Here is a 10688-nt window from a genome sequence, read left to right as displayed (position 1 = left end):
AATAACAGCTGCTAACAGAGTCAACAGCTAATAACAGCTGCTAACAGGCGATTACAGATAATAACAGCTGCTAACAGCTGCTAAAAGCTAATAACAGCTAATAACAGCTGCTAACAGGGAGTAACATTTCCTTGTGGTCAGGAAGCTAAAGGCCTTCACTGACAAACTCTTGCAGCAGCGCCTCCTGCTGGCCCACATTTAGCCTTCTTTAAAGTTGATCTTTAAGGTAAAGTGAGTTCAGCAGCTTGCTGAAATTAGAGTTAACTCTTTGAAAGTGTGAAATAAGAAGCTCTAAGAGCTGCTGTTTGGAGACAGTCCCAGATTTGTTTTACTTTTTTGTAAATTAAAGTTTCTTGTTTTTTGTTTGAGGACAGTTTGTGGACATAAAACCTTCTGCAGTCTCAGATAAACCTGAGTCTGAGCCAGCTGTGAGGCGTTCAGGTTCACTCAGAGATGTCAGACAGTCTGAGTGATGTGTTGAGACCTCACCTGTTTGTACTTCTTCACGTCCCACACCTCCATCTGCCCCTGCAGGTTCCCGAAGCCGGCAAGAACCAGGATGTGGCCCTGAGGACTGAGATCAGGAGGGACAGGTTACTCTGCAGCACAAAGACCAGGTTCTGATCCAAGAAAAGTAGTTTTAACTTAAATCTAATGGTCGCTCATGGACCGGTAGAACTTTGGACCCCTCCAGACTGGCTGGAAAACGTGGGTCTGATTCTGCAGAGACTCAGACTGTCCTACGCACGTCTCACAGAGTTAACAGAAAGACGGATCAGAACCTTCAGGATGGTCTCACCTGTAGTAGGCAGCATTTCTGGGTCCGGTTCCGAAGTCGAACAGCGGGTCACACTTCAGGTTGAAGACGGTGGCTTTGGCGGGCATGAAGCCGTACACCACGCAGAACTCGCTGGAGCTCGGGCTCCACGCCACGTCGTAGATGGGCCCGTTCTTCGCTGTTTCCAAACCAACAGGAAGAAACGTGGGTCAGGACCAGAGCGGTTCTGTTCAGCTCCCAACACCCTTTAACGATGCCAGAGACGGACCGGACCCAGTTCTTACCGAGCTGAACCACAGCCGTCTCTCCGTTCACAGCCAGGTAATGCAGCGTCTGCTCTCCGTAGTACGATGCCCCGGTTTTGTCCACCTCCGTGCTCGCCGTCACCAGGACTGCCGACGCTGAGGGACGAAGACACGGTTAGCTTCAGGAACCGTTTGGACCGCTCAGAGACACGGCCTGCACTCTCACCCCTCCGGTTCCACAGCATGCTGACCCGGTCGGCTTTAAAGAAGCTCTTATTGGCGAGTGCAGCACTCGGTCCGCCCAGCACCGGGTACTGGTACAGACGCACAAATGACGGTGCTCCTTTGCTGCCTGGGACATAGACAGCAACCTGCGGGGGACAAATAAGACACATAAGACAGACGAGACAACCATAGGACAAGTTTCAGGCGTTCCCGTTTGTCTTCTCACCTTACTGGGCTGAACCCCAGGAGACAAGGCAAAGTCTGAGACCTTCTGCATGTGCAGCTTGTTGGCAATGGAGTCTGAGGAGAGACTGTGATGTCACACAGAGACTGACCAATCAGAAGAGACAAACTGTCCAACGTGTGTGTGACTCACTGAAGTCGTTGTTCTCATAGAAGTGCAGCTCATTGTTGACGCTCCTCACACAGATCTTCTCGTCTTCTGACCAGCTGGGACACCTGAGAACCAGTCCATGTTAAAGTCAATCAATCAATCAGTCAATCAATCAGTCAATCAATCAATCAGTCAATAAGACAGTAATCAGTTGTGCTGGACTGACCAAGAGTCAACCTTCTTCTGAAACAGAGCTTTGATCAAACGTCCACTCGTCAACTCCCACAGCTGCAGGTTGGCCTCACCCTGAGGACAGTTCTGAGTCTCTGCAAGACAGACAGGTACTCATCAAGCCCTCCAACTGTCTCTGACTGACTAATGGCGCTTGAGATGGAAACTGTCTCACTGCGTCCTCTGACAGTCTCACTGCGTCCTCTGACTGTCTCACTGTGTCCTCTGACTGTCTCACTGTGTCCTCTGACTGTCTCACTGTGTCCTCTGACAGTCTTACTGTGTCCTCTGACTGTGTCACTGCGTCGTCTTGTCTCTTACTGGCGTACGGTTGCCAGGTAACCAGGATGTTCTTGAGGGGAGAAAACTCCATCAGGGCCGTCTTTGGGAGGTCAAAGGTCGACACCACTGATCCATCGGCACATTTCACCACGGAGACGCTGCAGGCCAGACAGGAAGGGGATGGTCACATGACCGCGTCTCCATCATCTTCTTGCTAGGAAACCAAGGATGAGACATACCTGTGTCCATTGCACCAACCAAAGAGTGTCCCATCTCTGCTGAAGGTGAGACACCTGCTGGACCGACCGTCCCTGAGACACACAAACACAAAGATGGGAGACAGATGTGTATTTGTGCATTTGTCAGGTGAAGTTGACTCATTTTACCTCTGGAAGGCAGAGTGCTGTTGACACTGAGGGGGACCACTGAGTAGAGACGTCCCATCTGAGCCGCGTACTAAAGCAAACAAACAAACAAACAGTGACGTTTGAGATCAAAACACAGTTTGTATACAAGAACAAGAGTCATGGCCTGATTCTGAGCGAGAGCTCTGGAACATCAGAACCACGACGATCTAGTGATTTCTGTTTGTTAATGTTTTGTGTTTAGTTATTGATCCAGGAGGGAATATGATGAGCGGTTTTCATGAGTGTCCCTGAACGCAACCTTCATATTCAGAACAGACCTGGATTTGTTGACGTGTTCTGACAGGAGTTCGTTGACGGTGAAAACAGATTTTATCTGTCAGTGTGTTTTATTTTACACATTCAAGTCTGGATTTGTTAATTCTAACTCTGGGATGACTTCATGAAACCCAGAATAAATTTAAACTAGGATTACTTATTGTGGAAGATTAGGAAATCTATTGGTTTCACCTCACAAGAAACCAGTCGTGTCTGAATGATCCAAACAGAATCCCATAGAGATTTTTTACGAATTTAAGTTTTCAGCGAGAGTTTGATCAGAAAATTATCAGGAAAGAAAAACCTGAAGACAATAATTAAAGTGAACAGAGCTAATGTACAGTTCGGCCCAGATACAGAGACAAACAGCAGGAAAATCTGAGATTATTGATCTGTTTTTGTCAGAATCTTTAACCTCGATCATATCAGATGTAATGATTAAATGAAAATATATATATTTATGAATGCATTAACATAATTCTTATTTAACAGAAACAGCCCGATTCAATTCTTTGCTAAATAAGCAATTTACGCTTCTGTAGACGGAGGATGAGCGTTTCGAAATTATTTTAATCAAGTTAATCGGATTTTTTACGGATAAAAACGAAATTTTATTTTGTTCGTTTCGTTTAAGCTTCCGGTCGATCACTAACGGCTCGGAATTAACAAGTAAACAAACATGTAAACAATGAGAGGGTGATGTTTAAAATCAAATTACCTGCCAAAAGCGGGATGGGGGGCGCCATGTTTACATGTGCAGGAAAAAGAAATCGAGCTTCCGGAAGTGCGTCATACAACGAGGGGGCGGGGCGCCGAGTGCCACATCAGCGTAACAACGCAGAACGTTCGCTTTAAAATGGAAAATAGCTTTTAAAATAAAAACTCTAACACCAGATTATTCCGTTTTGTTACAATTAAAACTAAATGTTTCAAATAAATATTATAAACAATTGATTTAAAACATTTTACACATTATATTCACGTTTGAATGACATCAAGTGTCGGAAACTAATAAAAAATTAGATGACTTCCGCTTTCAAAATAAGGATTCATGTTCAGTCGACTATAATTAGCTAAAAATATTAAGAGGTTGATCTTTGAATGTTTTGTATGCTTTTATTTTATATTTTATGTTTGTGTGGAATGTATCATAGTAGTATATCACTCAGAACTACTGTTAAGTTTATTCTTAAAAATTATCTTTTAAGTTTCCTTATGTTCACAATTCTGATTTGATGAATTTATTCTGAGACCTAATTGTAATAAAACCTGCTGGTGTTTTATTTTCTGATCAGCTCTGAGTTCATGTTTTTGATGTTTACTAAAGAAACATTTTTGAGATCAGAAGAGACAAAACCTGATTTGTTAAAAAAAAAAACACATCTCAGGAAAACTGCTATAGATTATCCTGATGCATGCTCATATAGATTAATACTATAGATTAATTCATCTCTTCTCATCTGGCCTGACTGTTTGTGAGTATAAATTTCATTATTCCTTTGTCTGAAACAAGTTAACAATCTGATTGATGAATTTGGATGAATTAGGATTGAATAAAAGAAAACTCAAATGTAAAAATAAAACCACTTAAATCTGTAAAAAAAAATAAAAAAAGACGTAAAAAATTAGTTCTAAAAATTTTCATCTATAAAATTTATCTAGCACAATTTTTCTCCAATTTACACAAAGGTAAAAGACAACAAATAAAGCTGTTCCATAAAAACAGATTATTTTTTATATATAAAACTTTTTAAAATGTATTTATTTTTTACAAACATACTGAAAACCAGTGAAAACTAAAAACACAAGTTAAAAATTATATTGGCAAATAATGCTTACTAATATTTGCGATTTTTTCTTTTTACACTAAAATATTTTATTTTATTAAAACTTTAAAAAGTATGTTTTTATAAATAGGATTAAAATAAATAGAATTCACAAAATGATTGTCAAAGATCGCACATTGTGCTAATAAAACTTTGATTCCTGCAGTAAATACTTTTATAGTTTTAAGTATTGGGTTGCTTTTACCTGCAACTGATCAAGATTTATTTTGAAAGCTCAAACAGGAAGTTATTTTACAGCGGTTAGCAACTTGATGCGGTCAAATGCGAAGCTTGGGGGCGTGGTTTTCCGGTTATGGGTGGAGCTATAGGTTTTTGAGCACGTAGACAATCCCGACTTCGTCCCAGAATTAGAGTGCGCGGAGCGGAGTGCGTGAGGCCTGTAAACAATTCCAAAAAGCAGCTAAACACCGAAACAAAACCGGGAAAGAAGAAGAAAACAAGATGGTGGCCAAGCAGAGGATCCGAATGGCGAACGAGAAACACAGCAAGAACATCACGCAGCGCGGGAACGTGGCCAAGACAGCGGTGAGTCCAGAACCGAGCCGGGACCAGAACCCACTGATCGACAGGCAGCTTCAGTTGTTCGCGTTGGTGATCGATCGGTTCAGTTCATTTACACGAATTAAGCTAATTGTTCCGGATGTTCCGATCCGCTGATCAGTTTCAGAACCTGGTGAGCGGGCTCGAGCTGAGGTTCTGATCCAATCCAGGCTGATCCGTTTGATCAATTCATTTTCAAAACTCAAGATTCGCTGATCAGTGAGCCGATCGATTGAAACTGACATGTTTGTGTTCAGTCATCAATAACAGGAAGCTCACTTTCAATTAAAAGGTCTGACGTCACTGATCTGAAACTGATCAAAATGATTTAATCTGCTGTAAATCGTGATCAATTGGTTTCATTGGAATTTTTCAAAAATCAAATTCCTGAACAAGAAGGAAACTGTCAAACTTTCAAAATAAAAGTCTGTAATTAGTGGTCATGCTATGTAATCAATCAGAATAACTGATCACTAAAAGTGATCAGATTAGGAACTAATGAAATCTCACTGGGGTTCTGATTGATGAAGAAGACTCCATCGATAAGTAAGTGTGACGATCAATCGGATCGATCAGCGTGGGGCCTAATGAGACTGACCAGTGTTTGATCAATATTTCCACCTGTGTTTCAGAAGAACCTGGTGGAAGAGAAAGGGGTGGGGCCATGGCTGCTGGCGCTCTTCATCTTCGTCGTCTGTGGATCAGGTGAGTCTTCCTCCAACATTCAGCGATATTGATCAAGTATTGATCAGGATGTTCACCTTCCTTGTGGTCCATCAGATTGTTTACATTTATTAACTAAAACACAAAAGTTTGGAAAATATAAAATAAAACAGTCATTTTTGGTGCTGTAAGAGTATGTGGGCGGGGCTTGTCCTTTCACAGTAAATGTCATGCTGCCTCGAGAGATAACCGATCAATCATTGATCTGAGCGCACTCGGGTCAGTTATTGACAGGAGGTCTCTCTCTGATCAGAATCCAGCTGATTGATTACTGATTGATTTTGATATTTTGAAAAATATCAAACAGCAAAACGAAAAGTACATGTTTGAAAATGAGTATTTAGTAAACTACAAGATAATATTCAGATTTAAATAAAATTTATAAGATGCGTTAGTTATAATTTATTTAAAAACAACTCTAAGAGTAATTAATAATTTATAGGATTTTAAACAAACTAATTGTAAAACTTACTCTTACACTTAAAAAAAAAAAACAGAACGTTCAGTTAATGATAAAAATTTAATGTATATAAATTTTAATAAATGTAAAATCTGTCTCTGTCGCACCTGCAGCCATTTTCCAGATCATCCAGAGCATCAGGATGGGCATGTAGGATGATGTCATCAGCAGGGGCGGGGCCACACCATGGCGACGATGGCAGGGAGACGTGACACTGATACCAACGGACCGCCGTATTTCTGACCCGAAGAAAAGCGACAAAAACATTCCTGAACTCTGACCGCCATCATTCCCACATAGACACAAGCCCCGCCCAAACGAGAACAAGCCCCTCCCACCCTTGTTGCCACACCCCTTCAGGGACCAGCCTGTTATCTGTGTTGACTTAACATGTTGCTGCTCGCTGACCTTCTCACAGCGTTACTGTGTCACCCTGTGCCTTGCTCTATTTACCTGAGCTTTGGCTCCGCCCCTCTGTTTACCTCATCAGTCTGGTGGGGGGGCTAAAGTCCAGCTGTTTGTGTCAACTGTCCCAGCTGATGGATCTGTCTCCTCCTCGCAGGAAGTGACCTCATGAATCAGGAGGTGGAGCCTGCACCGTGTGCAGCCGTGCCTCAACATTCCTGTTCGCTCAATAAAGTTTCATTTTCAAAACAACGCTGTGTCCGTTTCCTGTCTGATGGGGCGGGGCCGCCGGGGAGACCAGCAGGACCCGAGCTTAGGGTCGGGACCTGGAAGAACCTGGTCCTGTAAAATCCTGGGTCAAACCTTCAGTTTCTCAGTTTGGGTCTGGTTCTAAAGGGATTCAGGTTCCAGTGAGTTTTAATGTCAACAAAACCTGATCCAGAACCTCCTTAAGCAGAAGAACTCTGGTTTTTTGTGGAACTTCAGTCTCTCTCGGAGTTTGCATTGCTTCAGTTCATTGAGGTTTCTGCTCAGTTCTGAAGGTCCACCACAGCATTTCAGTTAGGTTCTGGACTCTTGAATCACTACACACCTTGGTTCTGTCCTCATCGACCCGTTCTGTTGTAGATCAACTGCTGTGTTCTGGATCATGGTCCTGATGGACCAAGTTTGGTCCAAGCTTCAGCTGTTGGACTCCAGAACCTTTAGTCTGCAGAGAAGTTCTGGTCCACTCAGTGACTGACAGGAACCCGAACCATCAGCCTCTACCTCCGTGCTGACAGCTGGGAGGAGCCGTTTGTTGCAGTGCCTTCTGGGTAAACATCTGTCCTTTGGTTCTGGTCCAGAAATCTTGTGGTTCCTTCAGATGAAACTTTTCAAACCTAATTGGTGCTGCCATGTTCTTGGAGAGAAGAGGCTCAGTTAGCAGCTGACCTTTGACCTGCTGACTGAAGCCTGTAGAGTCTGAGATGGAGCTCACTTCTCTGAGCACTGCACGGTCTGACCTTCAGGGTGAATAATAGTTCTCTGTAGAACGATGGACTCCAGATAGTTGGGGTATGACCTTTGACCCTTCCTAGACTGACGGACAAGAATCTTTTTGGGTAATTGCTGATGTCGTTGCGGCTTAGCGTTGTGTTAACACACCTGTATACTCCAGAGCAGCAAATGGACCAGATCATTTTTACTGTGACAAGAAATACCTCTAAAACTGAAAGAGGGTGGACGTTGTTTGTACCCTTACCATAAACCTGGTCCAGTACAGATGGAGTCTAATGAAGTCCTGGTCTTTAGTGTCTTTGGTTCTGATGAAACCCTGTGAAGGATCAGTTTTTTAGTTGTACTGATCAAAGTCCAGCTGTGCTTCCTCCGTTTACCCACCAGGTGAAGCTGTTCACTCACTCACCTGTTGGTTCTTAGCCCCGCCCACTTGAGGCGAGGAAGAACTAGGAGGACATATTTTTAACGTTTCTGGTTGGTTCTGACCGCTGCAGACAGGGAGCATCTCTGCGAACACGCGGAGTTGTTCTGACCCAGTTACAGTTGGGTTCTGGATAAAATGGTTTCACTTTGAACAGGAATCTAGGAACAGGTTCTGCTCAGTCTTTCAGGTCCAGTTATCCAAACGGGCTCATCCTGCAGGAGAGCAGAACCAAATTTAAATTCAGCTACATGGATGTTAAAGATGGCGGCCACAGCCACGCACTTTAGAACAACAAGCTCTGTTAAAGATGGCTGCAACAGCCACGCCCTTACAGAACAACAGGCTCTGTTAAAGATGGCTGCCACAGCCACGCCCTTACTGAACAACAGGCTCTGTTAAAGATGGCTGCCACAGCCTCGCACTTCAGAACAACAGGCTCTGTTAAAGATGGCTGCCACAGCCACGCCCTTACTGAACAACAAGCTCTGTTAAAGATGGCCACCACAGCCACGCCCTTCAGAATAGCGGGTTGTGTGGCTCCAGACTCTGAGCTGCTGTGGTAGTAGCTGAGAGTTGTCCCTTCAGAACTTTGTTTACCTATTTATCTTCATTTATTGTTGTTTACAGCTCTCCTTCCCTTTGTGTCCCTTTATGTGTCCTTCTGTCTCTGTCCTAGTGTCTTTGGGTCTCCGTCTTTGTTCTTGTGTGTGTCCCTGTGAGGACGCTTTGGCCCCCATCAGTCCCTCATGTGGGTCACTCCTGGGCCTCGGCAGACGTTCTTTGTTCTCGCTCTTTTGTTCTGCGTCCTTTCACACGTCCCGTTTTTCTCCGTCAGACAGCAGCTGGAGACAGAGAACCTGAAAATAACGTCTTCACATCGGGTCGCAGCTCAGAACCGGTCCAACCCGAGACCAGAACCAGAGATCCGGACATGGTTCTAATCTCAAACCTAAGTTCTCAGTGTTCTCGTCTCTTGGGCGGTTCTATTTGCTGTAAAAGTTCTTTAGGCCTAAATTTTCACGACTCTTCGGTTCTGCCTGATCAGCTGTCGGATTGACCAGAGAGGGCGCCGAGTAACTGGATCTGACCCGATTTACTGAAACACTGAGGTGAGCAGGACAGGACCCCCAGCAGGACTCAGGTTCTGCTGCCAGAACTCTGATCCACAGACACAGAACCATCGGAGAACACTGGAGGCTCTTATTTTGACAGGACGGAGACAGAAAAATGTCATCAGAGGCAAAACATCTGCTGAAAAACGGACCTTCAGAACCATTGCAGTTCTGATCCTCAGATCCACCTCAGGCTGCAGAAGATGATTTAACCAGATCTTCTTAAACCTAAACTGGACCTGGCTGGTTCTGAACTGAACCTGGTGGGTTCTGAATTGGGTCTAACTGTATCTTAGAAGTTCTGTTTTGATCTAACTAAATCTAAATTGGACCTGAACAGATCCAAACTAGAAAACAGGATCTAGTGTTCTGACCCGACCCGACTGCAGCTGTCAGGATTGAACTAGACTGGATTAATCTGAATGTGAACGCATAGAACTGGATTTAAAACTGGATTTTATTGACTATAAACTGGATTAAAGTCATTCTAAACTGGAGCTCTCTGAATCTGATCCAGTTCATATCAGAACCTGAACATTTGGACCTGTTCTTCCTGAAATCAGCTTATGAATAAAAACTCAGCTGAAAACGGGTCAATAAACGTCTGAAAACAAACAAATAAAGTATTTCAAAGATGGCGGCACAGAACCGACAGAAGTGAACAAAAAGTTTATTTTTTATATTTAATAATAATAAACCAGAAGGATGTTAAAACGTCAGACCTGATTTAAGTCACGCAGAGATTTGTTTATTCAACATTTTAACATCATCAGTCTTTCTTTTTGAATAAAAAACTGCATAAATTTAAACAACCAACTCATCAGAAGCTCTGAGGTGGAACCAGAACAGTGGGCTGCAAAAATCCCCCCCCACCCCCCCATTGTCTCCATTTGTTTCTTTAAATCCTGGAATTTAAACACATTTTTAATTTGATTAAAGTGAAAATACTCTAATTAATAAAGTAAAAACTCATCCATCCATCATCTTCCTCTTGTTCTGGACTCAGGGGCAGCATCTTAAGCAGGCAGGTCCAGACCTCTCTCTCCACAGCCTCTTCCAGCTCTTCTGGGAGGACTCCAAGGTGTTCCCAGACCAACAGAGGGACATAGTCTGTCCAGCGTGTCCTGGTTCTTCCCTGGGGTCTCCTCTCAGTCTCTAGGGAGGTGCCCAGAGAGCATCCTTACCAGAGTTCATGACCAGAGGTGAGTGGAGGAACGTAGAACGACCAGTAAACTGAGAGCTTTGCCTTACAGTGCTGGTCTTCACCACAAAGGACCGGTACAGAGTCTACAATACTGCAGACGATGCACCAATCCATCTGTCAATCTCACGCTCCATTCTTCCCTCACTCATGAACAAAACCCTGAGATACTTGAACTCCTCCACTTGAGGCAGAACCT

The 10688-nt window shown here is 43.5% G+C and overlaps 2 protein-coding genes across 3 annotated transcripts in view; one reads left to right on the top strand and one right to left on the bottom strand.

Annotated features, from left to right (window-relative positions):
• The window catches only part of eif2a (eukaryotic translation initiation factor 2A), a 6937-nt gene extending 3372 nt beyond the window's left edge, over positions 1-3565 (bottom strand). The window contains exons 1-11 of the mRNA XM_037678397.1: positions 3497-3565; positions 2482-2551; positions 2335-2406; positions 2135-2253; positions 1809-1908; positions 1625-1707; positions 1475-1548; positions 1250-1394; positions 1063-1179; positions 800-956; positions 490-574 (exon numbers count right to left, since the gene is read on the bottom strand). Coding sequence (XP_037534325.1) covers positions 490-574; positions 800-956; positions 1063-1179; positions 1250-1394; positions 1475-1548; positions 1625-1707; positions 1809-1908; positions 2135-2253; positions 2335-2406; positions 2482-2551; positions 3497-3524 — 1050 coding nt within the window. The 5' untranslated portion in view covers positions 3525-3565. The remainder of the gene's footprint in view (positions 1-489; positions 575-799; positions 957-1062; positions 1180-1249; positions 1395-1474; positions 1549-1624; positions 1708-1808; positions 1909-2134; positions 2254-2334; positions 2407-2481; positions 2552-3496) is intronic.
• Positions 3566-4923: 1358 nt separating this feature from the next.
• Positions 4924-7005, top strand: LOC119411445 (stress-associated endoplasmic reticulum protein 1). 2 transcript variants are annotated; one of them, XM_037678396.1, is made up of 3 exons: positions 4924-5150; positions 5801-5870; positions 6462-7005. In XM_037678396.1, the coding sequence occupies exons 1-3, from the start codon at positions 5067-5069 to the stop codon at positions 6500-6502; spliced, it is 195 nt and encodes a 64-aa protein (XP_037534324.1). In that variant the 5' UTR covers positions 4924-5066; the 3' UTR covers positions 6503-7005. The 2 variants fall into 2 exon arrangements, with proteins under 2 accessions (XP_037534324.1, XP_037534323.1); XM_037678395.1 differs by having other exon boundaries at positions 5798-5870.
• The last annotated feature ends 3683 nt before the right edge of the window (positions 7006-10688 follow it).

The sequence above is a fragment of the Nematolebias whitei genome, chromosome 6 (genome assembly GCF_014905685.2).
Source record: "Nematolebias whitei isolate Nwh7 chromosome 6, NemWhi1, whole genome shotgun sequence".
NCBI classification, from domain to species: Eukaryota; Metazoa; Chordata; class Actinopteri; order Cyprinodontiformes; family Rivulidae; genus Nematolebias; species Nematolebias whitei.
This window is presented reverse-complemented; position numbering and strand designations above follow the sequence as displayed.

What these genes read in the sequence shown, in the direction of transcription:
- LOC119411445 (XM_037678395.1), top strand. Translation starts at nt 5,067, where the DNA reads ATGGTGGCCAAGCAGAGGATCCGAATGGCGAACGAGAAACACAGCAAG. An exon ending in GGAACGTGGCCAAGACAGCG is followed by an intron (nt 5,151 to 5,797) that starts GTGAGTCCAGAA and finishes CCTGTGTTTCAG; the next exon opens with AAGAACCTGGTGGAAGAGAA. An exon ending in CTTCGTCGTCTGTGGATCAG is followed by an intron (nt 5,871 to 6,461) that starts GTGAGTCTTCCT and finishes TCGCACCTGCAG; the next exon opens with CCATTTTCCAGATCATCCAG.